Source organism: Equus quagga, chromosome 5 (genome assembly GCF_021613505.1).
Source record: "Equus quagga isolate Etosha38 chromosome 5, UCLA_HA_Equagga_1.0, whole genome shotgun sequence".
Lineage (NCBI taxonomy): Eukaryota > Metazoa > Chordata > Mammalia > Perissodactyla > Equidae > Equus > Equus quagga.
In genome coordinates this window covers 131,994,804-132,022,598 of record NC_060271.1, presented here as the reverse complement: position 1 = coordinate 132,022,598, position 27,795 = coordinate 131,994,804, and the positions used below count along the sequence as shown (strand labels likewise).

Here is a 27,795-nt window from a genome sequence, read left to right as displayed (position 1 = left end):
TGTAAATTCCATATATGAAAATTTGTATATGTTTACTTTTCTAGAGCATTCAATAAAATCTGATTTTCTTTAATTAAAAAAATACGTTTCTTTCAAACTAATGCTCTAATCTTAATAAAATGATGCCCCAAATAATTCAAGTTATAAATATTCTTCCAATTTTAAATAGGCTCTGTTGGTAAAGTTTGTTTTTGGTTTTTTTTTGGTGAGGAAGATTCACCCTGAGCTAACATCTGTTACCAGTCTGCCTCTTTTTTTGCTTGAGGAAGATTTGCCCTGATCTAACATCTGTGCCAGTCTTTCTCTATTTTGTATGAGGAATGCCTGTGCAGCATGGCTGTTGGGTGGAGTAGGTCCGCACTTGGGAACTGAACTCTCAAACCTGAGCCATCAAAGTGGAGCATGCGGAACTTTAACCAGTGGGCCATGGGGCTGGCCCCCTATAGTATTATTTTTTAAGTTAATTACTTAGGAATTAGAGCCAAGTTTTCCCTAGAAACAAGGTTAAACTTTTTGGTTAGATTTCTAGGCCCGCTCAAAATATTCATCAAGTATGCAAAGCCACTGTGAGTCTTTGGGGAAATTCTTTCAGAGTTCTATCTTGGGTGGAATAGAAACCCATTTGACTCTTCCTTTTACTTTCTGCCTTCCTGCTAGCCACTGAAAATGGTCCTAAAGGCATGTTTAGCTACCGGTAGAACGTTTTGAGGGTCAGTGTGAACTTTCTCCTTTTTATCACTTTGTTTTCCTTTCATTCCTAGCCTAACTTGTTTAGGAACTTGGAGGTTGGACTTAAAATGTTTACTAGTCTTCTCAAGCCCTTTCACTTGGGTAATTAATCTTTTTTCCTAACTCTTTCTTATTTAAAAATGCTTTGTCAAGCCCTGGTATTTAACTTGCTTTTACCATTTCTTTTTCTCTCTCAGAGCATGGATCATTTTGATGACATTGGTCCCAGCGTGGTAATGGCCTCCCCAGGCATGATGCAGAGTGGCTTATCCAGAGAGCTCTTTGAAAGCTGGTGTACTGATAAGAGGAACGGTGTCATTATAGCAGGGTACTGTGTAGAAGGGACACTTGCCAAGGTGAGTGGTAGTCTTAGACCATTGCGTTATTCCTGATCAAACCTGCAGAGGTGGTAAGATCCTCACAGGTCTTTCTGTTGAAGTAGTTCTGTAAATAATACAGGTTTTGATTTTTCAAAACAAGGTTGGAAATATGTAGCTGGAGGTGTTTGTAAGGTTGAGGAATTAATGCAGACACTCACTGGTATAACAAGACCCCCAGGCGATTGGTAGGCATGTTAAAGTTTGAGAAGCGCTCATCTGGTTGCAGTTAAAAAAATGGAAAGGAGTCTGAGACAAACACGTGGATACCCTCATCCGATGAAGAAGAGGTTTACTAATAAGTATTCTTGTGAAAAGCTGTAGATGTGTTGGGTTGATTGATTGGATGATGTTTACTCTGAGGGTGTAGACTTTGTAGAAAATACGTGCAGAACTTTAGAGGCAATTTCTGAACATCGACTCGTCATGTTCTTATCTCTTCTTGCCTATAACGTCTATTTTGTCTTTTAAAATACATTATGATTCCCCATTTTGATCATTTTTATTACTTTACCTTATCCTGTAAGTCATTTAGACAGTGTTGGCTTTGTACTTAAATAGTTTTCCGGAGTCGAACTCCATTTGTCCTTTATACACATCCTCCTATCTGGAAAGTGACTTTTTAAAGCAGGAGACTAGCTGGGAACACAAGTGTATTGCATTCTGGAAATGCAAGTATTGTATTCTTTCTAATCATAAGAGTTATAATTTTCACTTCCAGCACTCCAAATACATTGAATTTTAGTTAATCTGTTACTTTCCTGATTAAATGTTTGCTTGATCAAGAAAATAAATATCTGATATTTACTAAGTCAGTAGTGTTAGAATGACTTTTGTGCTAAAGGTCCTAAATTTAACATAAGAGTTTATGGCTCATGAAAAAGTAGAAAATGTTCCTTTTCTAATTGGATAATTTGTTTTGTTTTTTAATTTTTCTTTGTTTTTAACAGCATATCATGTCTGAACCGGAAGAAATCACTACCATGTCTGGACAGAAGTTACCACTGAAAATGTCGGTTGATTACATTTCTTTCTCTGCTCACACAGATTACCAGCAAACCAGTGAATTTATTCGTGCTTTGAAACCACCTCATGTGGTTAGTCTATGCATTTGATTTATCGCATTAAAGGGGAAAAAAAACACACCCAGGAAACTTTGTGGCGGCTGGTCCTCAAATCGAACACCTCCTTCCGATGATGTTGCCCTTTAAACAGAGTGCTTGCACTTGCATTGAATCTGACTTGTTTGGCTCCCCTTTGAGTTAGGCAAGCTGTGCTTTAATTTTCCAGTGTTCTTTCTGTTATTTTCTGCTGCCTCATCATTAACTTAAGAGCACAGGCTTTACAATGTGACTCCTTGTTTTGAATCTCACCTCCATCCCTTACTTGCTGTGTAACCCTAGGCAAGTTACTTACCTTTCTGAACCTCACTTGTAAATAGGGATAATAGTACCTCATTAAGGCTAGTTATTGTGAGGACTAAATGAGAGAACATATATCTAAAGCACGTAATACAGTGCCTGGCATGTAGTAAATGCTTAGTAATGAGGAAAGAGGAGAAAGACAAGTCATATAAGAGTAAAAAATTAAAGATGTAAATAGATATGAAGTATGTTACATAGCTCCTTACTAATATGATTTATTTATATTTTTAATTTTCATGTAATTATGAATTAATGAGTTATATTTTGGTGGGAGTAGAGAGAAGGGTAGGCTAAAAAAACAAGTATTTTTAATTAGAGGAACACTTGTGGGACACATGTCTTTAGAAAACAGCTGAAGTACTCTTTCTGAATGTATTGAAAAGTGATTTAGAGGAAATGGCCTTTTGTTAAATTTTTTTGGTACATATTTTTTATTGTGGTTAAAATATAAAATTTGCAATTTTAACCATTTTTAAGTGTACAGTTCAGTGGCATTAATTATATTCAGTGTTGTGCAACCATCACCACTATCATTTCCAAAAGTTTTTCATCTCCCCAAACAGAAACTGTACCCATTAAGCAATAATTCCCCATTCCCTCCTGCCCCCAGCCTCTGGTAACTTCTAATTTACTTTCTATGAATTTGCCTATTCTAGATATTTCATGTAAGTGAAATCATACAGTAATTAACATATGTTTTCAAGGTTCATCTATGTTGTAGGATGTAACAGAATTCCATTCCTTTTTATGGCTGAATAATATTTCATTGTATGTATGTACCACATTTTGTTTGTTCATCTGTTGATGGACACTTGGGTTGTTGCCACCTTTTGGCTATTGTGAATAATGCCCGAGTGAACATTAGCATATAAGGATCTGTTTGAGTCCCTGTTTTCATTTCAGTTCTTTGGGGTATATAACTGAGAGTGGAATTGCTGGATCATTTGATAATTCAGTGTTTAACTTTTTGAGGAATCACCAAAGTGTTTTCCATAGGAGCCACACTATTTTACCTTCCCCCCCAGCAGTGCACAAGGGTTCCAATTTCTCCATATCCTTGCAAACACTTGTTCTTTTCCTTTTTTAATTATAGCCACCTACTAAGTGTGAAGTGGTATCATTGTGGTTTTGGTTTTCATCTCCCTAATGACTAATGGAGTTGGGCATCTTTTTGTGTACTCTTGTTAATTTTCAAGTTCTTTCTAGCATGATAGTCCTCACAGATACTTGCCCTTGGCCCGTAATGAGAAGATTCTTTGGTGGAGAAAATCACTCACCTACTTTTTAGCATCATAGCGTGTCACATGTAGTTATAGCGCAGGCTCCCCCCAGGTGCGTTCTAGGGTCTTTGGTTTACAGATATTCTCCCAGATTTAAAGCCGTGGAGGAAAAGCTGTGTTGTCCCTTCTCTCTAGTATCACTACCTCATCCTCAGTCCCATTGCATCGCTCTTCAGGCTGTATCTCTGCTGTCAGTTAAATTCTTGGATTGAGCTTGATGCTTACCTTCCTTCAGTAACCAGGTCAGCAAAAGTGTGTCTACAGGATAAAATAATAATAGTATTGGTGGTAATAGTAAATAATAGCTAGCATTTATTGAGTATTTACCATATGCCAGGTCCTGTACTAGTATTTTACAAGTATCAACTTGCTTACTCCTCACAACCAACAACTGTTTTGTAGATGAGAAAACTGAGATGTCAAGTAACTTGCCCAAGGTTGCACAGCTAGTAAGTGACAGTGCCAGGATTTGTGTTCAAGCAGCCAGGCCCCAAAGCTAGGCTTCTTCACCACTGGGCCATATGCTGGCAGGCTTCTCTTAGCTCAGGCGAGAAATCGTCTACCAGTTGTCCATAGGTTAAGAATAATCTCTCTTGTAAGATACTGTGTAGGTTATAAAAGTGAATATAGAGAGACTGGTAGCTAATACAATAGTTGTAAATAACCCTCTAAAATGCAGTTGCATTTGGTTCTGAAATATTATATTTGGTATTGCTTTAATAAACAGAAGAAAATATCAGAAGTCTTTTTTTCCCATAAAAAGCTTCTTCTGAAAGTCTTATATTAAGAAAGCTGAAGAAAACTGGGTGTTTTCTGAGACAGTGGGAGTAGCAGTAGTTTCATACAAGAATCATATGCACCTGAGGCTGGTAGAGGCTACAGAAGTCACTGCGTCCAGCCCTTTACCAGCATGAGCACGGAAGCCTAGGAAAAGTCTGGTTTCCGCAAAGTTGCGTATCTCATTAGTGGCAAAAATTGGAGTAGAAAAGAAGTTTCTTTCTTTTTTTTTTTTAAATCTCAGAGATTTATTTATTTATTTTTAAAGATTGGCACCTGGGCTAACAACGGTTGCCAATCTTTTTTTTTTTTTTTCCTGCTTTTATCTCCCCAAACCCCCCCTGTACACAGTTGTATATCTTTGTTGCATGTCCTTCTAGTTGTGGGATGTGGGACGCCGCCTCAACGTGGCCTGACAAGCAGTGCCATGTCCGCGCCCAGGATCCGAACCCTGGGCCGCCGCAGCGGAGCGCACAAACTTAACCACTCGGCCACGGAGTCGGCCCCGAAAAGAAGTTTCTTTACTCTTTCTTGAAATAGTTCTACTTAAGGAACTTGTAACACCAAACAGAATGAAAGTGTCTGTACAAGTTTGATTGACTGGAGGTCCTTAAAAGTAGTAAAGTTTAATAACTTCAAGTATATCTCTGTTTCATATATTTAATTAAGATAAGGGCCATCACTAATTTGAACTAAAGATGTTTCCCTATGCTCTTCTAAAATTTATTCTATGTAGATTTTAGTCCACGGAGAACAGAATGAAATGGCCAGATTGAAAGCAGCCCTGATTCGAGAATATGAAGATAATGATGAAGTTCACATAGAAGTTCATAATCCTCGGAATACAGAAGCAGTGACCTTGAACTTCAGAGGAGAAAAGCTGGCCAAGGTAAAAGGCTCTGGTTCCTACTCCTAATTATGTGTGCTCTTCAGGGAAATGTATACTTCTTAAAAAGAACAGACCTGTTTTAATTAAAAAAACACTGTGCTTAATGATGATTTCTATCAACTTGGTCTACTACAAGAATTTATCCGTATGCTTTTTAAGGCTTCTTCTGGTTCTACTAATTTGTTTCTTCACATGAAAAATTTTTAAATAAATTAGATCTTAATGCACTTGAATTTGCTAGCTTTTTAATCCACATCCCCACGTACTTTTCCTTCCCATGTCTGAGGATAAACAAATATTCATTACTGTTTTTTTACTATATCCAATATGGTATTCTGTCCACCTCTTGTCATTCTCCCTAAGAATCTAAAGATAGGCCCATGTCTCCCATATATGTCTGTGGATATGATGGGATTTATAAAAATCTGTGATTTTAAGAATTAAGCATTTTTGACAGTGAAATATAATATTTTCAGAATTTAAAAAGAAATAGGAAAACCTTACCTAGGATTTTAGTGGAATGCTGTAGAAATCTTCATTTTTACTTCATATTAAAATTTTTTTAAGATACTTCTAAAGGAAATGTTTTAATGATTATCTGAAGTTTTAAATATCAGATATGTGTTAATGAGCAACTTAACAGCATTCTTCTAATACATCATGAACCAGATATGAGGAAGCAAATTGGGGAATATCCTTTCTAGTGGTTGAATTTGAGGGAAGAAACAAATTAGAGAAAGTAAGGCTGTGAGGCTTTTACTGCCAAAGAAGAGCAATTGGTTGTATTTACTCCTCTTCACAACACTTTCCAGAGGCCAGTTTAATGGAAGGGGTCCTTACACCTATAGAAAAATATATTCAGTTGAGAATATGTTCAGAACTGAATTTCCCAAACTCTGCTAGTTGAGATTTGAGGAGGAAAAAGTTTTACAGTCAGACAATTTAGGAGAAGCTAAGTTGAACAAAGTTAAGCTAGTTTCTTTACAGCAGGACTTGCCAGAGTTGTTAGGCCCTTGTGCATTATAAAGCCTCAAGAAGTACAGTGTGCAGCATTTGAACATTTTTTGACTACAGAACTGAGAACACACTTTAGGTATATGTGTCATTCTTAAATTTAACTTTATGTATGCACAGAGAAACTATTACCAATAACTATTTCACCACATACAGTTTTGTATTGAAGTGTTTTTCTGTTATTTCAGCCATAATTTTAGTTATTTAAAATCATTAGCTTTAGTTATTTTTTTCCTCAAGTGTAATAACGTTATTTAGGATTTATGGCAGACATCCTCAACCATGTAAAACAGAAACTCAGTAAGTCAGGGAAATCACATCCACAAAGAACTATCAAAAAAACCCATGCACTTTACTTTGGAGAAGTGTCAGGCCAACTAACTGTATATATGTTAATAAATCAGCATATAGGAAACTAACACACACTGGAATCGAGAGAAACCTCAGCTGGCAGCAGCAGGTGAAGTCGGAAGAAGACTCCCTCGCTCTTTCCTCTGAGGTGCTTTGTTCTGCAGGCAGGCAAGCACACTAGATCAGCGTCTGAGACTTCACGCTTTTAAAGTCAGCCTCCTGGGAGCAGAGCTCCTTTTCATTAAGTCACCTGCTTTTAAGGAGAAATCGACCCTAAGAAACCATGTGAAATAGAGCTCGCTCCCATTATAGTTACAAGAACAAACAGTATTACTGCCTGGCTGCTCTTGCCCTTACTTGATGAAAGGTAAACCAGTGTGAATTATGCTGTGTTTGTCCCGTTTGAGTTCATTTATTTGTAGTTGAGGGAAGTTGTATTTAAGAATGTTGGGTTTCAGGGCCGGCCCTGTGGCCGAGTGGTTAAGTTCGTGCACTCCACTTTGGCGGCCCAGGGTTTCGCCAGTTCGGATCCTGGGGGCGGACATGGCACCGCTGGTCAGGCCACACTGAGGTGCCATCCCACATGCCACAACTAGAAGGACCCACAACTGAAATATGCAACTATGTACTGGAGAGATTTGGGGAGAAAAAGCAAAAAGGAAAAAGATTGTTAGCTCAGGTGCCAATCTTAAAAAAAAAAAAGAATGTTGGGTTTCATGTTTGTAAGATTTTTGCTTTTGTTAGTTTTTGAACTGTCCTCACCCTCTTCTCCTAAAAAATTTTCCTCAGTTGTATGAGCTCTTCCATACCCATCTTTATTGATAGATATTGATAAGATATTACCTTTATTGATAAGATATTACTTATCTTTATGGACCTAAAGATTCAAAGATGCTCCTCTTTTGTTGTGGGGTCTACATGGCCTCACACCTTTGTATAGTGGAGCTCACTCTGTACGAGGCCGATGCCCAGCCTGAGGGCATGCACGCAGTCCTGGCCTGAGCTGCTGCCCTTCCCACCACACTGTAGCTGTCTAGAGCTTTTTAAGCCTGTGCACCTAGTAGCTTTACGTGGTTGCTAAACTGATTGGAACTGAACTGAACCTGGCCATTCTTGCCGGATCTGCCCCCCTAACTCTTCCCTTTGGTCTCTTGCTAGCGTTGTTACTGCCGGGTTGTGGAGTATATAACATTTTATATTTTTCATGTTTAAATTCATGTGTTGTTTTCATAGTTTGAATGTCAAATGGTCATAATATGGTTGAGTACTGAATAATTAATTGCATTTTACAAGATTCTATTTCCTGCAAGTTGTTTTGGGGTTTTTGTTTGTTTGTTTTTTTAATAGGTCATGGGCTTTTTAGCAGACAAAAAACCAGAACAAGGCCAGCGGGTCTCAGGAATACTTGTTAAAAGAAACTTTAATTATCACATACTTTCTCCTTGTGACCTCTCCAGTAAGTATTCTATTAAATGTTAAAGATAATTTGATTTTCGCATTGAAGAAAATCTATGAAAACTTCTCTTACCTAGTGGCCAAATTTTAAGTAAAAACCAAATAGTAAAATAGAAATAGGTGAAAGCTTATATTCCAGTTAGCTTTATAGGAAAAATATCTTCCTTGAACTCTTGAAACATTTAAATTTGTGAAATAACTTTTTTCTTAATTGGAAACATAAGTTCACCTCTGAGACAGATTGCATGCTCCTGCTGACCCTTTACCAGCCTGTGTTCTGCCTCTCACGACAGAGCACTGGTGCTTTCATTTTCTCAAGTGATGTTGGGCTCCCCACACAAGCATTTTCATGTTTATGACCTGTAGTTTTACGTCACTTGCTGGGCCTTTATATTCTGTGCCTGTGTAAATGCTAAGCCATCATTCCTTTTGCAGTAAATATGGTATTATCTTAACATAAATAACTGTACTCCATTTTATTTATAAAACACTAATAAATTATAAGTGCTTTATGAAGGAATGGAAAACAGCAGCAGTGTTTAGGTGTTCATCTGTGAGATAGGCCACCTGTCAGCTTTCAGACCATCACACAGGAGAATGTGACTTGTTCCTTTGTTCAGCAGTTGGTGAGATCTTACTCTATGTTAGACCTTGTGCTAGGTGCTGGAGGACTGAAAATTTATTAAAAAGCACAGTTCCAGGGCTGGCCCTGTGGCTGAGTGGTTAAGTCCGTGTCTCTGCTTCAGCGGCCCAGGGTTTCACTGGTTTGGATCCTGGGCACGGACATGGTGCCACTCGTCAGGCCATGCTGAGGTGGCGTCCCACATAGCACAACCAGAAGGACCTACAACTAGAATATACAACTATGTACTGGGGGGCTTTGGGGAGAAGAAAAAAAGAAGATTGGCAACAGATGTTAGCACAGGTGCTAATCTTTAATAAAAAAAGCAAACATTTTTAAAAAAGCACAGTCCCAACCCTTGTAAAGCCATCTAATGGGAGAAGCAGACCTGTGAAGAGCTAATCACAGTATTGATCAGTGACATAGAGAAGTGCATGCTAAGTGTGTGAGGAGAGAATGCGCCTAGAAGAGTTGAGAGAAGCTTTGCAAACCAGGTAGCATTTGTGCCAGGTGGTAAAGGATTGTTAGGCGTTGCCGAGCAGAAAAGACTGCAGAGGACAGCTGGCACACTGGCCTGGGGGCATTCAGGGGCCTGCTGTGTTCAGGAGAATGAGGAAGCGTAAGTTAACTGTTGTGGGGGGCTCGATAATGGGGACAGTGTGGATAGGAACAAATAAGAAGCACCTTGTTAGCTTGAAAAACATGTTCTTACTTCCTTTCCTTTTACTTCTCTTTTATTTACTCCTGGTATGTGTTTGCAGATTGTATTTTGTGGAGCTAGTATTGTCTCCTAAAGTGTCTTTATTCTAATTTTCTCTTCAGATTATACTGACTTGGCCATGAGCACTGTAAAACAGACCCAAGCCATTCCATATACTGGTCCTTTTAATTTGCTCTATTACCAGCTACAGAAGTTGACAGGTGTGTGTATTTATTGAAAATCACTTAAATGTTTTCTATTTTTGAGTAAGATAATTATCTAGGAAAGGATGTTATTTAATCTTTGGTAATTGTCTCAGAATCGTATAAATGTTACTTGTACTTCACTTGGTCATGTTATCATGTTTAGGTGAAAATTTTGAAAATATACTGATAAGTTTTTAAATCCCATAATACCTCTTATCCTTGATCCACTTAAAATTCTAAAATTATCAGCAGTCTTTGTTTCTTGTGTTTAAAGTCTGCTTTAGTTTACTATACCAAAATTTTAACTATTTTTTTCTTTTTTCATTGAAAATAAATTTTCTGGTTCCATCAGTACCAGTCTATACAGCAGGTGTTATGAGAGGGCATGACCACTAGCAAAAGGCCAGTAAGAGTACACCTATGCTGTTTTCATATTAGACCATTTTGAATTAGCGATTCTTGTGTATTGACATAATGAAGAGCAATGACTAAGTTAAAAGGTGTGGACTCTCTCTAATGAGCAACAACACTTCAAATTACAAATTACACCTTCTATTAATATGCTCTTCATAATTCATATGGTAAAGTACTACCATAAAATAAACCAGTAGAAAGAAAAATGTTTTTTACCTCAGATCCTCATGTTAGAAATATAGGTCATGGGGCCAGCTCTGTGGCCGAGTGGTTAAGTTCGCGCGCTCCACTGCGGCAGCCCAGGGTTCGGATCCTGGGCGCAGACAGGGCACTGTTCGTTAGGCCACGTTGAGGCGGCGTCCCACATCCCACAACTAGAAGGACCTGCAACTAAGATATACAACTGTACGGGGGGGTTTGGGGAGGTAAAGCAGGAAAAAAAAAAAAAGGAAATATAGGTCATAACATAGAAAGTTAATAAAGTATTTCTGAGTTAATCTTTAATTAAGAGGTTACTGGGAAAACCAGAAAAGTCTCATCTTGGACAATAGAATTTCCCTGTAGAATGATTAAACCTATGAAGACAGAAGGTAGAAGTAACTCATAGTTGATGAGGCTCATGTTAAATTTTAAGATGCTAGTGGAGTGTTCAGATGCTAGTGGCTCTCTTATACGAACATTGATGTTTGACAATCACCAAAGTTTGCTAGTGATAAATTATCTAATGTCCAAGGTAAATCCTATCTCGTTTTGTGAATTTTTATAAGATATGTTAAGATCTTTCAGTTGTTATAGGCAATTAATATAAAACTTACTTAGCTGTTTAAAATCTGGTTATGCAAATAAGTTAGTAAATCGTTCGTTGTGTATCAGCTTTATTTCAGCTGTCTCTGTAAACAAATGAATAATTATGCCTCCGAAAGATTATCAGAAAATTATATACATCTCAAAATTCTTTTTTCAGGTGATGTAGAAGAATTAGAAATTCAAGAAAAACCTGCTTTGAAAGTGTTCAAAAATATTACTGTAATACAGGAACCAGGAATGGTTGTATTAGAAGTAAGATAAGATCATTTACCTAAAAAAGGAGGGGGGAAAAAAGTTCTGAGTTCACATGTAATTGTTGAGAAAATTAGTTTCTTCCCAGTTAGGAAAAAAAATTTTGGAAAATATATATGTTTATATTTTTCTCTTCAGGATCAGCTTTAAATATAACGTAGGTAGGCATTTTACATGTGGTTATGATAACATAGAAACTAATAATAAAGTTAGGCTTAATATTTAGTATGTATAATGAGTATAGGTCTCTCATATGAGTAAGTCTCAACTGATTTTGTGGTACCCAAGGTGTCTTCAGTTATATCAAAAGGTCTTAAAATTCTCAAGATAAAAATCTAATTCTGTTACAATAAAAAAAACATTGTCATGCAGCATTTCTTAAGAGAGTGGAATTTTGAAGATTCAAATAAGCAACATTAAAATGACCCAAATCAACAAAGGTGAATGTGGTTCCTACTGTTAGAATTTTAAATTCCTACTGGTAGAATTTGGAACTCAGGCACCAAATGAATTTGATGGTTGATTTTGATAGGTTGGCATCCGTTAAGTTTAAAGGACTTTTCAAAGTGAATCCTGGACTGAATGATCCCAGGAGGGACCTTGTCTGTTTCTCTACCTCAAGGTTGTACGTAAATTTCCCAGCTATATAATGAACTATTCTGTTCATCCATATTATTTTTTAAAATAAACAAAAAAAAGATCTGTTTGCTTGGTCCCAATCAGTTCTGTGATTTAAGTCTAAATTTTATTCATAAGGCTAAAAATAACTGAAGAAATTGTCAAAAAGTCTGGTTATCTATAACATGAAGTTACCTACAATAATATACAAAGCATTAATATCTGAGAAAGGGGAAAAGATACTAGAGACATTAATTTAGCTCAGGCTACTAAATACTATTAGAGAATGTATTTTTGTCCCCTAGAGTTAACATGTCAAAGAAGATCTTAGAGTAAGTTTTTCAAGTGCCTCACGTTGCTTGTAAAAGTAGTCTTTGGAAAGAGAATGAAAAATAGGAAGGATGCTCGTTCCCAAAATAATTCAGTTGGCTTCACCCTAACCTGGTAGACATGGAAAACTTTCTTGGGGCACTGAGCACATGAAAGAGTATTATGGGATCTTAGGCTACATATGAGAAACAAAAGTAAATGTTTAAAAATATTACTGTCTATGCTCCTAAAATATAGTGACTAGGAGTTTGTTACTGCTTGTGTTTGCCTGTGCGAGTTACTTTAAGTCAGTTTCCTCCTTTATAATGAAGATGTGATGACAGTTAAATGAGATAGTGTATATAAAACACTTGCCACAAAGGAAGTGCTCAGTACATTTTACTGTTGTTATTTTTAAAAAATTAGAGAAGTCCAGCATTATTAATCCATTTCAGGAAAGAGTGAGTCAGTTAATTTCAGTGAAGATGCTAGAAGCAGTAGTCCTATCATATGTACGGTCTGGATGGGTGGGTAGTGATGGCAGCTTTTGTGGTTGGCGCAGTTATCCCTTCCTAACTTGCCTTTGCTTTACAGTGGCTGGCAAACCCTTCCAATGATATGTATGCAGATACAGTAACGACCGTGATATTAGAAGTTCAGTCAAACCCGAAAATAAGGAAAGGTACAGAATTACTTCTTTTTTATCAATTAATTCTTTCATTTCAGCCATGGCTCTGTGAGCCAAAAAGCAGAAAACAGAGTCCTAAAGAACTTCAAATCTGGTTTTTTCATTCCTGTAACCTTTCAGATGTGATATATGCATAACAATGTATATTACTAACGTCTTATTTACTTTTTGTCCTGAGTCTTCATTCATACCGTAAAAATCCAGTTGCAGTTAACATAAAGATAAAATCTCCTAGTCCTCTTAAAATCAATTTAATTAGAAAGTCCACAATAATGCTGAATTGAGCCAGGATGTCTAATAGGAAAATAATGCTACTACATGCTGCCAAGTGTTAAATAGAATGGAATCGCCCTATGAGGCAACTTTGCAATAACTTTGTTTCCTTTTCTAAGTAGCAGTTTTCAACCAAAGAAGACACCAGCGAAAGTATTTTTGTGTTTATTTCTTTACAGTTTGATTCTATTTTATGCATAATTCAGTCTAATACATGTCTTAAGATCGGCATTGTTGGCATGTACAGTAGCCCTTTTTGCTGCTGGGGGAAGAAGTCACTCTTGAACTATTCTGGGAGGCCTCCCGGCCTTTACCCTTCACACCGCATCAGATCTTGTTCTCTGATAGGATATTTCTGTTTCTTAAAATTAAAAAAATAAACAAGTAGTTCTTTGATTTCAGGAGAAAAAAGTGTAGCCGACTACTTTGTTACCCATCTTCTTGTAACAGGCCAGTTCTATAATATGAAATGAATAAATACCTAGACAAATCGAAATTATTCATTTGAATTACTGGTGAGCTTTTAATTTGAATAATAGTGCTTGTAAAAATTATCATTTGGACACCATTTGATAATTTGTTTTAGTTGAATTAACTAGGTAATAGATACTCCCGTGTGTGTAACATAGGAGATGGAGCTGTGCAATTTAGACAAGCACAGAAGAACATCACGCCTTGGATTCTCACGTGGTGTTCAGTATCACACTCTTTGCCCTGGACCACGAGTACATGCATGACAGAACAGTTTTAAAGGCATTCGTCAGCTTTCTCTTAGTATTTTATACCTCTTAGGTGGTAAAAATATAAAGGACAAGGTATGGGGTGGGGATATGTGGGAAGGAGGACCTTTTACAAAAGTTGTAACTAATTAGTGATGCACAAGTTAGGAACAGTGAAGTGAGGGACAAGGGTTAAGTACAGAGAAGAGGAATGAAAAGATTAACAGAGTTTTTTGGCCAGCACACGTTTCAGTACTAATGCCCAATTCTCTAAGAACACGGCTGCCTTCGCTTTGTGTCTCAGACTCTTCAGCTCAGATCCAAGACTCCTGAACTGAAATGTGTTTTAGCCCTCAAGCTTGCTTCTGTTCATTATATTCTGATAACCCTTTTGTAGAATGAAGCTTGTTTTGTGATAATATCACCTAATGTCAGTATTCAGAAAAATATTTATATACTTTTCTGAAAAATGAAATTTCTCTGCCAAAATGGTGTTTTTCTAGGCCGATTAAGATGTTGTGTACTCTCCAGGGATGCTCAATATCTGAGCTCCTCTAAGCCCATTTCCATGCTCTATGGGAGAGGAGGGGTCACAGAGCATGCTGGCATGAAACTCAACGATGCTGTCAAGATGTCGTCTGCTGCTCTGATGAATGATTATGGAGAAACACAAAAAAAAGATGCTGTGGTTTAACAGTAATCACCAAATAGTTAATGTCTCTGTTGTACAGGAAGGAATACGTGAGCCATCATAGATAGTTTGACTTTCTGTTGGGTATTTTTCTTAGTACTCTGGTCCAAAGTGAAAATGTACCTTTACTCTGATCTGTAGTAGTTGAATTCAAAATAATCATTATGTTATTAGTGATCTATCTTAAACTAATAATCATAATAAAAAAATTTCTTCATTAGGTTACCCTTTGAGCATTTCAGCAGAGGTTCATTGCAGACAAGTGAGAACAGGCTTCTCCATGAGTTGAGTTAAACTAGCTGGCTACCTTATATTTCCTGCTTCTTCCCCACTTTGTGGTGTATTAAGAATGAGATTTTATATTCTTCGGGAGCATTGAGGTGCTTGCATATTTCCATTTAACATTGATTCAGCATGTCTTTATTGAGTGCCTGCTCAATAAAGGTCTTAAGGGACGTTGGTGAACAGAGGAGATCGTTTCTCTCTAGGGGCTTACATTCGAGTGATCGCTGGGCAGGTTGATAAGGTTTGGGGGGGCATTTCGTATAGGGCCTTGTTGGCCACTTTTAGGACTTTGGACTTGCAGTCTGAGTGAAATAGGTTACACTGCAGGGTTTTAAAGGATTCCTCTGGTGCTCGTTGAGGGGAGACTGTTAGGGGGGCAAGTGTGAAAGCAGAGGTTCCAATTAGGAGCCTTCGTGCTCATGCACACAGGAGGTGGGGCTCAGGCTGAGGTCGAAGTTGTGGAGGCAGCAGCAAGTGTTGGACTGGGGAGACATTTTGAAGGTAAAGCCAGCAGTATTTCCTGATGGATTAGCAATAGGGGGTGAGAGAAAGAAAACAGACAAGATGAATTTTAAAGAGGTAAGACAGTGATCCAAGGGGTGTTTGTGATAGAGTAGCATGGAAAGTTGACACACTTGGGGCTAAGTGATAGGAATTTTAATAAGTAGTCCTTGTTCCCTCAGAAGATGAAAAGTATTCCAAGACTGACACACTCCTTCTTTTGCTGAACATGAAGAAGTAGAGGACATTCATTCCATACATTAACTATGTAACTAGTTGACTTTATCCTATCCAAATTTGGCATTTTACCATCTTAGAGCAGAGTCAGCAAGGAGGGCCCATGAGCCAAACCTAGCCCTCCACCAGTTTTTGTAAATAAAAAGTTTTATTGAAACCAAGCCACGCCCATTTGTTTACATATTGTCTAATGCTCTCTGAGCTGCAACAGCAGAGTTGAGAAGTAGCAACAGAGAGCATATGGTCCACACAGCCTAAACTATGAGCGAGCCATTTACAGAGAAAGTTTGCCAGCTCCATTCTGGAGGCACCTTCTGTGAAACAATCTGATTCTTCTTTGATAGCATTTTGCTCCCTTTTCATTTCTCAGCCTGCTGACACTTAGTCCAGATTCTGGAAACACAGCTTGAATTGGTATCTGAGTGTGTGTTTAGCCTCAACTTCAATTTATATGTCCCTCCATTTTCACCGAGGAGATATAGGAAAGCTTATACGTTTCAAAATGTATTCTTTTTGGTTTTTGTATTCCATTATGTTCTTCTGTTTTACGCTGCACCTGTTTTCAGCATGCCTCTGTCCTGTTTTGACACATCGACCTACTAAGGGCAGGTATATGTATATGATTATATGATTTCACATTTAGTGTACTCGCATATAGCTGAAGAGTTTGTCATAAATATTAGTGATAAATATGCAAGTATACACACATACGCTTTGGAAAATTTCTTTTAATATACGGTTTCATAGCTTGTTTGTTTATTTTTTTATTTTTGGTGAGCAAGATTCGCCCTGAGTCAATGATCTGATCTGTGCTAGTCTTCCTCTGTTTTTTGGGTTTTTTCTTCTTTTTCTCCCCAAATCCCCCCACTGGATAGTTGTTTACTTTTAGATGTGGGTCCTTCTAGTTGTGGCATGTGGGATGCTGCCTCACCATGGCCTGATGAGTGGTGCGATGTCCATGCCCAGTATCCGATCCAGCGAAACCCTGGGGCGCTGAAGCAGAGCACATGAACTTAACCACTCGGCCACAGGGCTGGCCCCGTCTTCCTCCGTTTTGTATGTGGGTTGCTACCACAGCATAGCTGAGGAGTAGGTCTGTGCCTGGGATATGAACCCACGAACCCAGGCTGCCAACATGGAGCACGCTGAACTTCACAATTCAGTCACAAGGCTGGCGACCTATTTATTTTTTACTATCTTTTATGAGATTGTTTTTACATGTCAGTTAAATGCTTATTTAATAGTTAGTAATAAAATTAATGATTATAATTAAAGTATAAAGGTTTTATTATGTAGCTTTCTTGGCTGGCGTCTGGTTAGTTGTATGTTCAGTTAAAACTCTTGAGTTAAAAACAGTTGGAGTAACTATGGTCTGAATAATAGAACAGTTTAGGAAAAATGACATTTTCGCTCTTTTTCCACACAGTAGATTCACCGCAGTCAACTTTAGAACATTTATATCCCTCCAAAAAGAAACACCATGTCCTTTAGCTCTAATTCCCAATCCCGCCGTTCTCCCCGACTCAAGGCAACCCGTGATCTACTTTCTGTCTCTACAGATTTGCCTACCCTGGACATTTCACATAAATGAAACCATAATATGTGGTCCTTTGTGACTGGCTTCTTTCACTTAGCATAACGATTCAAGGTTCATCCATGTTGTAGCATGTGACAGTATCTCATTCTTTTTATAGAATAGCTTTCCGTTGTAAAGATATACCACATTTTGTTTGTTTGTTTCTATTTTATTTTTTATTGAGGTTATGATAGTTTACAACCTTGTGAAATTTCAGCTGTACATTATTATTTGTCAGTTATATTATAGGTGCACCACTTCACCCTTTGTGCCTACCCTCACCCGCCCTTTCCCATGGTAACCACTAATCTGTTCTCTTTGTCCACATGTTTGAATATCTTCTGCCTATGAATGGAGTCATACAGAGATTGTCTTTCTCTATCTGGTTTATTTCACTTAACATAATACCCTCAAGGTCCATCTATGTTGTTGTGAATGGGACGATTTTATCCTTTTTTATGGCTGAGTAGTATTCACTGTGTATATTTATACCACATTTTGTTTATCCTTCATTAGTTGCTAGACATTTGGGTTGTTTCTACCATTTGGCTCTTATGAGTAATGCTGCTGTAAGCATTCGTGTACAATTTTTCTGTGGAGGTATGTTTTCATTTCTCTTGGGTCAATGCCTAGGAGTGGAGTTACTGAGTCGTATGTTAACTCTGTTTAACTTTTCAAGGAGCTGCCAGACAGTTAGCCCTGCACTGTTTGCTGCTGGCGACAGCCTGGGGAGTGCACATTGATGGGCCAGGGCACACCTGAAACTCCATCAAGCCTGGCTCGTCTTCCTGATCTGTCATGTTACTTTGTTTTGGGGGAAGGCTAAGTAATTTAACTGGCAAATGATTTTAAATATTAATTTTGTTAAAATAATTATAGGTGCATTATATATAGTGAAATGGTAAATTTACGTAACATTTTAGATAAAACAAAAGATTGGAGAGATCTTTGAGCTTGGATGTGCCCCTAGAACTCCTGGAGTTATGATTTCACTCACTTCTGCTCATAAACGAAATGTGGAAATGTTTGAAAGACAGAAATAAGATTTAAAATAATCTTAAATGTCATTTTGTGGTTCTTCAACAAGAACAGAAATAAGGTGATGAAAAGATCAGTTTGCCTCAGCAGGTAGATGATATGTATACATCTTTGTCACTTGAAGGAGTCCATAGTTTAATCACTTTGACTTACCAGTAACTATGTTCTGATTATTGATTTGGAAATTATTTTAAATAGCAATTTGGAAATTGAACCCTCTGTTGCTTTTTTTCCAGGTGCAGTACAGAAGGTTTCTAAGAAATTAGAAATGCACGTTTATAGCAAGAGGTTGGAGATCATGCTGCAGTAAGTATTGCAGACTACTGCTGACCGGGGAGCGGGGCAGCGGGTGGGAGGGGCGGCCTGCATTCGGTTCGGGCTCACTCGCTGACCAGTTGTGAGGCTCAGATGAGGTCACTTCAGCGCACTGGTGCCTGTGTTTCTATCAGTAAAGCAGTTCGAACCGCTTCTTTCCAGCTAAACCCTAGCTGGTTCCAAGTACGTGTGACCTGTTTGGTTAGGCATTTCTCTGAAATATGTGCTACTGAACATAGAGCCTCGGGATGCTTTTACATGGGCTGGCCTAGTCAGCCAAGATTAAAACACTGTCGTCAAGGACAAGTACTAAAATCTTAACCTCACGTCACTATGCATTTAAGAATCATTTTATACATTTATTTCTCCTTAAATGAGAATTCTTTGTTAAGAATGGTTTTCTACAACAACAACAAACACATAGATACAGAGATTAGATTGATGGTCACCAGAGGGAAAGCGGGAGGAAGGTAAAAGGGGTGACTAGGCACGTGTGTGTCGTGGTGGGTGGTAATTAGTCTGGGTGGTGAACATGATGTGATCTACGCAGGAATCAAAATATAATGATGTACACCTGAAATTTATATGATGGCATAAACCAATGTTACCTCAATAAAAAATAAGTAAAAGCAAAAAAAAAAATGCTTTTCTTCTAGACTCTTCTCAGATAGTAAGTCTGTAAACTATTTATTACCTTTAAACTCAGTATTCTCCTAAACACCAAATATTAGGTCTTTCCTCTTTCCTCAAGTACTCTTTAAGCCTGATTTCAGAATTTTTTCCCAAATATCATTTAAAACTGCTTCATAGTGGATAACTACAATTTAAGCTTATGTATTGTACCCAAAAAAGGAAAAATAAAAAGATTTGAATTTTATAATTTCAGCATCTAGCGCAGTACCTTAAATATAGCAATCTCTCAGATACTTGTTGAATAAACGCCTGCTCCTATTTTTAAATTGAATGGTACTTAATTAGACATCTTAATAAAATTAGGTGCTCTGCATGTTTGGAGGTCTTTATGTTAACATTTCTGTTCCTTCCTTTCCACAAAATTCCACACTGATAATCTTTTAAAGCAGCCAGTTAGTGGCTTTTAAAAAATGGGTGATTGGGGCCGGCCCCATGGCCGAGTGGTTAAGTCCTCGTGTTCTGCTTCAGCGGCCCAGGGTTCGGAGCCTGGGTGTGGATTTGGCACCACTCATCAGGCCACGCTGAGGTGGCGTCCCACATGCCACAACTAGAAGGACCCACAACTAAAATATACAACTATGTACTGGGGGGATTTGGGGAGAAAATGCAGGAAAAAAATGGGTGATAGGCTTTAAATGGTGACTTTGCTTACAGAAGCCATCACACATCTTCAGAAAAGCGTTCTTGGTGGGATCATTTTGGTTTCAAAAAGCATCCCTGGGGCTGGCCCCGAGGCCGAGTGGTTAAGTTCCCACGCTCCGCTACAGGTGGTCCAGTGTTTCGTTGGTTCGAATCCTGGGCACGGACATGGCACTGCTCATCAAACCACGCTGAGGCAGCGTCCCACGTGCCACAACTAGAAGGATCCACAACAAAGAATATACAACTATGTACTTGGGGGCTTTGGGGAGAAAAAGGAAAAAAATAAATCTAAAAAAAATAAAAAGCATCCCTGTCACACAAACTAAAAACCAGCAAACAGTGTAGGAACAGCGATTTTTATGGCCATTAAAAAGGTTGCAGGTTCTGTTTGTCGGTTCCCAGCCATGTGGCTGTCGGAGCCCCCAGCTCTCTTACTTTACTGTGCAGCTTCTGAAAGCCTGCCCTGTTAGCCTGGAAGTGTGATCTGAGTCATTGTAGACCACTGACTCCTTGGACAGTCAGGTGAGGCTCTGCAAGTTCTCCCAGTGGGGAAATACGCACAACTACACACACACGCACAAGCTCACACACAATTTTGTCTTTGATTTCAAGGCGTTAGGCGGCTCCCTGCCCCCATCTCTCTTGGGAACCCTGGTTAAAAAAGCCCTTTGGAGAGGACAGGCGTCAGTGCTCTCCTGTGCCTGTCCAGGGAACTTAGTAACTGTGCCATTCTGCTGTGGGGCCGCTCTGTTCTCAGAGCCTTTGCGGGAAGAGAAGAGCCTGTGTTCCTGGGATAGCCAGGCTTTCCCAGGTGGCACAGAGGTGCTGGACGGGAGTGCACATGGCTGCGGCTCTTCCGGTTAAGCCCTGCACGGGCAATCTGCAGGGGGTTGCTGGCCCTTCGGCCTTAGTGTCCGCTGGCTTTCTTCCCGCAACCCTACTCTCCTGTGCCCCTGCCCCCACCCCTCACGCTTCCACAGACACACTCGAACCATTAGAAACAGGAAGCGGAGATAAAGAGCCAGAGCTTGCATTCCCCTCATGAATGCGCGACTCCGGTGTGTTCAAACATGCAAGTTGATCGTATTCTAAAAATTGCAGCTTATCGCTCCAGTTGTTTAAATCCTTAGGATTATGTAGGAATACATTTACTGGTTTTTTTAAATAAACCATCAATTGATCATGAAAATGAAACCTTTTTTCCTGTCATGGTGAATGTATTTCTGTAGTTAAAATACAGTATTTTTCCTTAGTACTAGGTTGCCTAGCCAAGTTTATTCAAACATTTATTAACATTAACTAACTGAAAGAGCGAGCAGCGAATCGCCCCCACCCCTCCCAGCTTAATACCTGTTGTTGGTGCCTAACTGTTGAGGCTGGCCAGTCTGTGGGCGTCTGAGATTCCCTGACTGCCTGCTCTTGCCTGCGTCCAGCCTGCCGTTGGGACTGCTGTTTGCGGATGCCTGTGTAACCAATGGGGACGAATGTGGAAACTAATGGTTAAGCTGTAGCTGCTCGGTGACAGAGGCAGGGGGTTAGTGATTCCACACCCCAGCGCCTAGCACAGCACCCGGGGCACAGTGCTCAGGTGAGCACAGAGTGTAACTGGGGAGGCATTCGGAGCTGAGTGGAAGGCATGGACAGCCAGTGGCGCTGGGAGCCGCTTCTACCCCATGCCTGGATTTGAACACCAGCCCTGGGACCTAAAGGAAATCATGTCCCTCTGTCTTGTCTTCCTCTTATGTGAAAGGGGCTCCCTGCCAAAATTCCTGTAGGTCACGATAGTGTGCGCAAAGCACCCAGCACAGCGCCTGCTGAACGGAGCGCTCTTGATAAATGGGAGCTATGTATGTTACCTGTTATATAAAATTAATAAAATATGTAAAGGTAAGTAAGTGTATCTCAGGAGTGGATACAAGTATGGGTATAAGTATTCTACTTCAGAACTAGGGCCTCTCTTCAATATTATTTTTCCCCTAATATGTAAAACTATACATATTTGTAAATGTATTGTCCACTAATATTGCATCTTTGTTTATCTTAAGGGACATATTTGGAGAAGACTGTGTAAGTGTAAAAGATGGCTCTGTTCTTAGTGTCACAGTGGACGGAAAAACTGCTAACATAAACTTGGAGACACGGGTATGTAGCGGTTCCTTCCTGCATTTCAAGACATTTGGGAAATAAAGTGAAGGCAGAAGTCATCTGTGATCCCACGCCTGACAGTTTACTTTTGTATTTTGGCATTTCCTTCCAGTTTTTCCTATACTTGCTTTTTTACGGTTGTGCTTATGTTATTATATGTAAAGTTTTCCATGCTTGCTTTGTATTCCTCATTCTGTCCTGAGTGTTTTCCGTGTACACGTTCCCCGTGCCTACTTCACTCCACTGTCTGCCTTTTCCATCGCACGCCTTAATCTGCCTCAGTGTGTCTCGCGTATGGCCCCCTGTTGATTCCAGATTTTCCAGAGAAGCTGCTCTTCTGACCAGCAAGATCAAGTAGCTTTTCCAAACAATAGGATTCGAGAGCGTGGGGCCTGCTCTGGCCTCACGTCAGCAGATCTTGCATAATTATTTCACAAGCGTAAACAAACAAGTCCGTCTTCCTCACAGGGTTGTTTCTGAAGACTAGAACAGTTCTACTAAACAAATAATGTATGTTTTACATTTCTTTTGTATGTTCTTTGACATATAGTCAAAGATGTTTTGATTTATTTTACCTCAATAGAAAAATAAGCTAAGCACATAAACAAGTAATTCCCTAGAGAACAAATATAGATAGCCAGTAGACATATGAAACACATGTTCAGACCAGATCCACTAATACTTACAGGAAATACAAATTTAAAGTATGAAATATCACTGCTTATCGTATTGGCAGAGATTAAAAAGAGTGTTATGACGCAGTGTTGGTGAAAGAATAGGGACACAGTTATTCTCGGGTGCTATTTGAGGCCAGGAAGAGGCTGTACATTAGGTGGTACATTCTTTCTGCAAGGCAGTTTGGTGATATGCATCAAAAGCCTTAAAAAAGTAAACACCTTTATCCACAATTCCACTTACTGGATTTAACTGAAGAAAATAAGTAGACAAGCAAGCAAAGATACATATGCAAGGATGTCTGTTTTAGCATTGATTATAACATGAGCAAAATTGCAAGAGACCGAAGTATCCAAGAGTAGGAGATAATAAATAACTGAATAGATAAATTCTGTGTAGGATCCCATAAAGATGTACCCTCATGGAATACTATATATACAGCCATCAAGAATGATGATGTAGAGGAGCAGCCCAGTGGTGTAGTGGTTAGGTTCGCGCACTCTGCTTCAGCAGCCTGGGGTTTGCAGGTTTGGATCCAGGGCATGGACCTACACACACTCATCAAGCTGTGCTGTGGTGGGATCCCACATACAAAGTAGAGGAAGATTGACACAGATGTTAGCTCAGCGAAAATCTTCCTCAAGCAAAAAGAGGAAGATTGGAAACATGTTAGCTCAGGGCTGGTCTTCCTCATCAAAAAATAAAAATAAAAAAAGTTTCATTTGTGGTATTTGGGTCTGCAAAATAAAGACTTTCTTAAGAAAAAAGAATGATCGGGGCTGGCCCCGTGGCTGAGTGGTTGAGTTCACGCACTCCGCTGCAGGCGGCCCAGAGTTTCGTTGGTTCAGGTCCTGGGCACGGACATGACACTGCTCGTTGGGCCACGCTGGGGCAGCGTCCCGCATGCCACGGCTGGAGGGACCCACAGCGAAGAATATACAGCTGTGTACTGGGGGGCTTTGGGGAGAAAAAGAGGGAAAAAATAAATAAATAAATAAAAGTAAATAAAATCTTTTTTAAAAAAAAGAATGATGATGTAGTTCTTTTGGTTTTTTTGAGGCAGATTAGCCCTGAGCTAACTACTGCTAATCCTCCTCTTTTTGCTGAGGAAGACTGGCCCTGAGCCAACATCCATGCCCATCTTCCTCTACTTTCTATGTGGGACACCTACCACAGCATGGCTTTTGCCAAGCGGTGCCATGTCCGCACCCAGGATCCAAACCGGCTAACCCCAGGCCACCGAGAAGTGGAATTTGTGCTCTTAAACACTGCGCCACTAGGCCAGCCCCGGTGTAGATTTATTAATGTTGAAAGTTGTCCACCTAAACTGTTGAGTGAAAAAAAAAGTTAAAAGACAGCAAGTATGAAAAATTATCCCATCTTTGTTTTAAAGAAATATATATGTATAGCTAAAAGTCTAGAAGGTTATACACTGCAGTGTTAACAGTAGTTATCATTAGGTCATAGAAGAAAGGATTTTTTTTTGTCCTTCCTAAATTTTTTTTTTTTTTTGAGGAAGATTGGCCCTGGGCTAACATCTATGGCCAATCTTCCTCTTTTTGCTTGAGGAAGATGGTATCTGTGCTAACATCTATTCCAGTCTTCCTTTACTTTGTAGGTGGGACGCTGCCACAGCATGGCTCGATGAGTGGTGTGTAGGTCCACACTTGGGATTTGAACCTGTGAACCCTGGGCTGCTGAAGTGGAGCACGTGAACCCAACCACTATGCCTCCAGGCTGGCCCCCCTAAATTTTTATAAGAGGAATATTGATATGATAAATTGTTTTTAAACAGGATGTAGTGTTTTATAGTTGAGAAGTAACTAGAAGTTTATTAGTGAGTCTAAATCAAATTTAATATCAAATGTTGAGTAGATGACCACATCCATTGCTTGCTAAGTAATTTGTGTTCCACCAACTAAATTCCCTGGAGTACCATTTACTGGATCAAAATATGGGCTTTAAGGTAAATATAGTTCACTAGACTTTCCATTTACTTTTTTTTCCCCCAAATTAATCTCTAATTAGAGCCAGTCATCACACTGGGGGCGTCTCTGCCTCCGTGCGGATGCCCACAGTGTGCAGCGCAGGGAGTCTGGTTCTGGCTCATCATGCTACTGTGACCTCCACCCCAGGGGAGATGGTCATTCCTAAAGAGCATCAGGTTAGCTTCCATATAGTGACTCTAGACTCGGGTTGAAAGGCGTGTCTGTGCTTTTACTTGCAGACTGTAGAATGTGAAGAAGGAAGTGAAGATGACGAGTCCCTCCGAGAGATGGTGGAGCTGGCTGCGCAGAGACTGTATGAGGCCCTCACGCCAGTTCATTGAGAACCTTATGTCTCTCTATATGTTAAAACTTTTTTAATGCTTGATTCTACTTCTGTTACTTAAAATAAAATACATTAGTTTCTCTGGGGTAGCCTGTTTACTTGGACATCAAGTGGCCCTCATTCCAACAGCTTGAATACTGCTAAATTACCAACCTATTTGTCCATTATTCTACAACTCCTAATAACCTGCCTGTTACAATTTATTGACTCCACTTCCCGGCAGGTTTGCACGTCTCCTCGACACCTTAAAGATCTGCTCATAGCAACTTACTGTACTTTTAAGAAAAGAAAATACACGATGGTTTGTATTTTCATATCCATATTCTGAATTGGAATGAATGAATAGAGATAATCACTTAAAGTTTTAAGCTTCTTTTCTATTTCTTCCCTCCTGTTACTCTTGCCAAATTCCTTAATTTATACGTTTGTAAAATTGTGACTTTCAGGATTCAGTAATTTCTTTGTATAATATCTACACATTCAATTCAGAGAGATTCAGAATAGAATTTTTATGACTCAAATTCAAGAGTATTCAGGTGTCAGTTGTTGAATTGTTTCATGTGTAAATTAACCATTAATCCAGTTTCCTGAAGTACATGTAATTCAGACTTGCAAAGAACTGGATGCCGGAGTGGCTGGTGCTGTGCTGAGGGAGCAGGCTGACTGCGCTGGGGGCTGCTTCGGCATCTCCCTCAATGAGAAAGTCTGACCATCACTGTCCAGAGGACGTGAAGGCGTGCATAAGCTGGCTCCTCACCTTCGCCCCGACACGAGCTGCTTACCTTTGCTGTCAAGCTAAAGGCATCAGTCATCCTCAGGCACTAAACCCACCCACACTATCTGGTCCTCATCTTGCTTCACCTCCTGGTGACTTACAGCCATTGACTGCTCCTTCCCTGTGCTTTGATGACAAACTTCAGTGTGTGAACCTGCCTTTTTTTACTTGAAATACATTTATTGCTGTAACATGGCCTACTTTGTCTTTGAGCCAAACCAAAGGTCTGAGGGTCACCTTGTGTAAGTATCATATAAGGTTTTATGATAGATTTTAAAACATCTGTAAGCTACAAAAAAACGACATGTAATGTCTTCACAATACAGAATACACTTAGCAAAAAGGGAAAGTGTCCTTTCCCCAGTCCCTCTCCCTGAGGTAACCGGTTTTAGTTAAGGATTCTAAATCGCTCTTGACTCTGCCCATCTTATCTCCAGCGTGGCTCTTGGAGTCCCAAGTCATCCTCTTCCTTCTGGTTCCTGCCACAACCTCTCTTCTCCTCGCCCTATAGTTGATTCCTAAAATACACAGATCTGACCTCAAACCTACCCTGCTGGAAATCCTTAATGGTAACTCGGGCTCCTTCATTGTAAATAGGATGAGGTCCAAACACCTTAACTTGGCCTAACGGGTTCTCAACCTTGGCTGCACATTGCAATCACCTGGGGAGCATTAAAAACAGACTGATGCCCAGTCTTACCATCAGAAGTTAAGGTAGCTGGTCTGGAGTGAGGGTCCTTTGCAGCACATATTTTCAAAGCTCCCCAGATGATTCTAGCTGGAGCCAGGTAACTACAGGCTCCGGGAAGGTTGGAAGCTGCCTCTCCAACTCCAGCCATTCTCCCTCCTACAGCCCACGGCCAGCCACACAAAAGGATGTCGGCTTCTCCCACGTGGACTGCACCCCCTTCTCTTGTGGTTTCCGCCTAGAGCTCAGTTGTTTCAGAACATCCTTCTGGCCCGTTTTTCATCACGGCTGTCACATTCATAGCACGGTTGGGGTGACAAGGTCTCTCCTTTGAGCAAATCTGAGCCAGGCTCCTCTGAGCCTTCCCTCTGACGAGGCCCCCACCTGGGGCTCTGTCCTTGCCCCTTTGGTCCAGTTTTAGCAAGAATCCTGCTGAGTCAATCCAGGAAAATCCCCCACCTTTGGTCTCATCACCCCGGATATCTGCTCAAATCCGCCTCTCCCACCCGCTGGTATCTGATCACCTGGTCTGCCTTCAACAAGAGTCCTGTTAGGTCAGTTTAGCACAGAATTACCCTACCTCTTAGTAATTTTACATCCAACTGACCCCCCACCCTGCTCCTGGCTGTAAGTCCCCGCTGTACTGTGTTTAGGTTGAGCCTCTCTCTCCCCTACCGCAAAACCCCATGGTAGTAGTCCTCCTTAAATAGTCTGCCTTACTGTCATTAGCAAATGTCGTAAGTTTTTCTTTAACAGAAGTCAAAACCTATAAATGGCTGAGTAACTACGTTTCATTTGCAAAATATGGTTGTGTGAAGCAAGGATCCCCTGGAAGTCCTTCCTGCCATTGCGGCTTCACACTATCGCCTTCGCTGAAACATCCGAACCCGCCTTGGAGCGGTGGGGGCGCCGGCGCCAAATCGCTCTCCTTTCGGGGCTGATTTCCATCTGGGGAACTGACACCGGCCAGCGGGCAGGTAGGTGCGCCACCTTGCGTCTCTCCCGGGACCGGCGGGCTCCCCGAAGGAAGGGTCGCCGCGCGCGCCCCGCTCCTAACGACGCGGGATGAAAAGACCAACGAAAACCGACTGAATGCACGAGGCTGGGCTTCCGAAGAGGCAACAGTTATCGCACGTCCTAAAAATGACCGGCTGGAGGCCGAGGAAGCCCAGCCCCAGGAGCCCCGGGGATGAGGGGAATGCCGGAAGAGGAGCCCCCGGGCACAGCGGCAGAGGAGGGCGTCGGAGTGCGCAGGCGCCTCCCGCCCCCGGCGGCCCCGCCCCCGGCGGCCCCGCCCCC

The 27,795-nt window shown here is 40.2% G+C and overlaps 1 protein-coding gene across 1 annotated transcript in view; it reads left to right on the top strand.

Annotated features, from left to right (window-relative positions):
- CPSF3 (cleavage and polyadenylation specific factor 3) overlaps window positions 1-25,115 on the top strand; it is a 41,081-nt gene extending 15,966 nt beyond the window's left edge. Inside the window, exons 9-18 of the mRNA XM_046662778.1 lie at window positions 927-1,085; window positions 2,057-2,203; window positions 5,324-5,476; window positions 8,189-8,297; window positions 9,741-9,839; window positions 11,203-11,297; window positions 12,819-12,906; window positions 18,469-18,538; window positions 21,928-22,024; window positions 24,930-25,115. Of these exons, the coding sequence (XP_046518734.1) occupies window positions 927-1,085; window positions 2,057-2,203; window positions 5,324-5,476; window positions 8,189-8,297; window positions 9,741-9,839; window positions 11,203-11,297; window positions 12,819-12,906; window positions 18,469-18,538; window positions 21,928-22,024; window positions 24,930-25,031 (1,119 nt within the window). The 3' untranslated portion in view covers window positions 25,032-25,115. The remainder of the gene's footprint in view (window positions 1-926; window positions 1,086-2,056; window positions 2,204-5,323; window positions 5,477-8,188; window positions 8,298-9,740; window positions 9,840-11,202; window positions 11,298-12,818; window positions 12,907-18,468; window positions 18,539-21,927; window positions 22,025-24,929) is intronic.
- The last annotated feature ends 2,680 nt before the right edge of the window (window positions 25,116-27,795 follow it).